This window comes from Volvox carteri, assembly GCF_000143455.1.
Source record: "Volvox carteri f. nagariensis unplaced genomic scaffold VOLCAscaffold_1, whole genome shotgun sequence".
Lineage (NCBI taxonomy): Eukaryota > Viridiplantae > Chlorophyta > Chlorophyceae > Chlamydomonadales > Volvocaceae > Volvox > Volvox carteri.
In genome coordinates this window covers 5317291-5320736 of record NW_003307545.1, presented here as the reverse complement: position 1 = coordinate 5320736, position 3446 = coordinate 5317291, and the positions used below count along the sequence as shown (strand labels likewise).

Sequence of the window (3446 nt, the reverse complement as noted above, 5' to 3'; positions counted from 1 at the left end):
TGTGCAGCAATGTATGAACGCCGGGTGACAGAGGTGCAGCAAGACATGTAAGGAGTTCGCCTGGTCACAATCCAGCAGTCATATATCGACAATCTCAAGCGACGACAACCTGTTACATGTGTCTGTAATAAAAAAGGGACTTTGCGATGGTGTGGGGAGCTCTTTGAGTGGTGGGACTGTGGAAATCCAGTTTGTTTCGCCCGTAACAAACTTGTTACGGGCGAAACAACCTCCCTCTGAAACGTTTGGATACGCCTATACAACACATTTCCAATTGCTAACTTCTCGGGACAAGAAACCGTCCTTAAATTTCCGTTTGGAATGTCCAATTAATATCTACAAGCTTGTCCACCCAGAAAAAGACTGGCTTACCGGGTATGCTGATCTGCTCGCCGCCATCTTCTGAACTTATCTAGCGCCCAACAGGCACTGCCAGGAAACTCTAAATGTTTACATACAGGGTGTACGCATTTGTTTAGCAGGATTCAGCATAATTTTTAAGATGCCGTACACTTCCGGACCGGGGTCCGGAATTGTACGGCATTTCACCTCTTGCTGCCCAGAAGTCATGTGAACATTTGGACAATTTGCAGCACCAATAAGAAACGTCACTGGTTTAGCACTATGAGATTGCTGTGAAAATGACACCATCTGGTACCTTTATGCAGATACGCGACCTTTACTTACAGAAGAGACAAATAGGCCAACGCCTTAAACGTGAAGTGTTTAACTTTGCGTGTGAACTTGCACAGTGCCGCGCCGGAGAAACCTTCATAGTTATTGTCGATGGCATTGAGTGGGTTGCTACAGTTCCAAGGCGCAGCAAGCCAGACGATCTCGTATCAATGAGATTCTCGGCTGGCAATCAGGTGAATACTGTGCCAGGTTGTTGTTGAGAAGTGTTCGGCGCGCAAACAGATTGTGTCCGTCCTCACAGGTGGAGAGGACGCTAGTCGGAATGCTTGGTAGTGGCGCCAAGGAGGAGAGCCTTAAGAGGTACATCCGTGAAGGATTGGCGATGAAGACAAACGAGTACAAAGAGCGGATCAGGGGCATGAGCCATGATGCCGCTCTGGTGTTTGTCCGGGACCACATAAGACACACCACACCAGCCCAAGGACAGATTGGTCGCGAGGACAACATGATGTACCATTGGCCCATGCGGCCATGGACTCGGCTGTATGATGAGGTACGCTACCTGCCTTTGTTCCGCCCAGGTTGTCTCAGCTGAAGCCAGGGTGCCTGCACACATGCAGATCATCAAGAATGCAGCAGCTTTGCCGCCGATAGCTGCTGAGTGTGGGCTGCCAGGCAGCCAGCACGCCGCTGGCAGCCTCCCTGAGCACAGCAGCGGGTTGTGTACCATGCCAGGGGTCCCTGCACGCAGCACGGCTTTGTCTGAGCATGCCGCTTCAAGCTTTGCGCTTCACCTCCGTGCCGCCAGTGTCATCACGTCACAGGCAGCCAGCGCGGCTGACAGGACCATGACAACGGTGGGTTTCCAGCTCCAGGGCTGGGGCGGGGAGCGATATGCATGGGCACCTTTACAAACAGATTGTGTATGTCACAGGGGAATGAAGAAGCTTTGAAGGCTGGTGAGGAGGTGGTGACCTCCGGGGGAGCTGAGGTATGTACCACTGCCCTGTCGCCGGCCCGCGGCCTTCCATCCTTCCCGCACCCATAACACACACGCACGATCTTCTTGCCTGTCACCATCCACCCAGGGAGGTGATGCTGCCATGGTGGACCCGGTGAAGCACGGCGGCACTGGTGATGCTGGCGAGTATGGGGTGTCCGAGGATGGCACAGAGGTCTCTGGTGCTGGCCAGAGCAATGGGCTGGCCCCTTCAGAAGCAGGCGAACAGGTAGGATTATGGGTGAGATCAAGACCAAGCTCATGCATGGCAGGGGGGAGTATGGTCGCACCTTGAGTGTCGTGCGGTCTCCCTGACCCCCGTCCGTCCCCTGTCGCTGCTCCTGCAGTCAGAGGAGCTGGTTCATCTAGGCTTTGATGTGTGCAACGAGACCAGGAAGCGAAAGCGGGCCCCAAACATGACCCGGCTGGTGGCGGACGATGAGGAGCAGCAACGGGAGATAGACAGGGGACGCAATGATACAGATGATGCCGCTCCACGGTTTCCGTGCACGGTAAGACAGCAGGTGGGGGAGCCTGAGGGGCGGGGTCGGTCTACATAATTGAGGGTACACCGGTGTACCACAGAGCATGCAACGGGTGCACCAAATGACACTCCACAGGAGCAGCACGAGGGGGTGGAGTGTGTCGGCTGGGGATGGCACGAAGGGGGGCATCCTCAGATGCACTTGCTTGCTGTGTTCTCTGTGGTGTACTCCGGTATACCAAGGCTTCGGTGCAAGTCTGCTTCCCGCTGCCATGACTGCTCGTCGACCAACCTTGGCGAACCTGTCATGCCTCATGTGCATCACTCTGTGTGACGCGGCCTGCAGGAGGAGGACGCCCGTGGCGGTGAGGCGGCTGCTGTGCCATCCCCGTCGGCTGCAGGACGAGCTGCCATGCCCAGCCCACGGTTTCCGTGCACGGTAAGACAGCAGGTGGGGGAGCCTGAGGGGCGGGGTCGGTCTACATAATTGAGGGTACACCGGTGTACCACAGAGCATGCAACGGGTGCACCAAATGACACTCCACAGGAGCAGCACGAGGGGGTGGAGTGTGTCGGCTGGGGATGGCACGAAGGGGGGCATCCTCAGATGCACTTGCTTGCTGTGTTCTCTGTGGTGTACTCCGGTATACCAAGGCTTCGGTGCAAGTCTGCTTCCCGCTGCCATGACTGCTCGTCGACCAACCTTGGCGAACCTGTCATGCCTCATGTGCATCACTCTGTGTGACGCGGCCTGCAGGAGGAGGACGCCCGTGGCGGTGAGGCGGCTGCTGTGCCATCCCCGTCGGCTGCAGGACGAGCTGCCATGCCCAGCCCACGGTTTCCGTGCACGGTAAGACAGCAGGTGGGGGAGCCTGAGGGGCGGGGTCGGTCTACATAATTGAGGGTACACCGGTGTACCACAGAGCATGCAACGGGTGCACCAAATGACACTCCACAGGAGCAGCACGACAGGGTGGAGTGTGTCGGCTGGGGATGGCACGAAGGGGGGCATCCTCAGATGCACTTGCTTGCTGTGTTCTCTGTGGTGTACTCCGGTATACCAAGGCTTCGGTGCAAGTCTGCTTCCCGCTGCCATGACTGCTCGTCGACCAACCTTGGCGAACCTGTCAGGAGGGGGGCGCCTCTGCTACTGTGAGCTGCCACGGCCGGCGCCTGAGGACGCCCGTGGCGGTGAGGCGGCTGCTCGTGCAGCCCCGTCGAGAGGAGGAGACTGCTGCCCAATGATGAAGCACACCTTGAGCGAGAGATCCGCCGCATGGCTGGTGCGGTGGTGTCCTATCGGGAGTCTCGCCTTCGGCGAAGGCC

General features: G+C 57.3%; 1 protein-coding gene across 1 annotated transcript in view; it reads left to right on the top strand.

Moving 5' to 3' along the window:
* Nucleotides 1-636: 636 nt before the first annotated feature.
* jtnpB8-1 (jordan transposition protein) overlaps nt 637-3446 on the top strand; it is a gene marked incomplete at its 3' end in the record, with an annotated part of 10850 nt that continues 8040 nt past the window's right edge. Inside the window, exons 1-11 of the mRNA XM_002946250.1 lie at nt 637-869; nt 938-1189; nt 1461-1493; nt 1571-1627; nt 1725-1865; nt 1984-2160; nt 2467-2485; nt 2522-2571; nt 2878-2896; nt 2933-2982; nt 3252-3311. Coding sequence (XP_002946296.1) covers nt 642-869; nt 938-1189; nt 1461-1493; nt 1571-1627; nt 1725-1865; nt 1984-2160; nt 2467-2485; nt 2522-2571; nt 2878-2896; nt 2933-2982; nt 3252-3311 — 1086 coding nt within the window. The 5' untranslated portion in view covers nt 637-641. The remainder of the gene's footprint in view (nt 870-937; nt 1190-1460; nt 1494-1570; nt 1628-1724; nt 1866-1983; nt 2161-2466; nt 2486-2521; nt 2572-2877; nt 2897-2932; nt 2983-3251; nt 3312-3446) is intronic.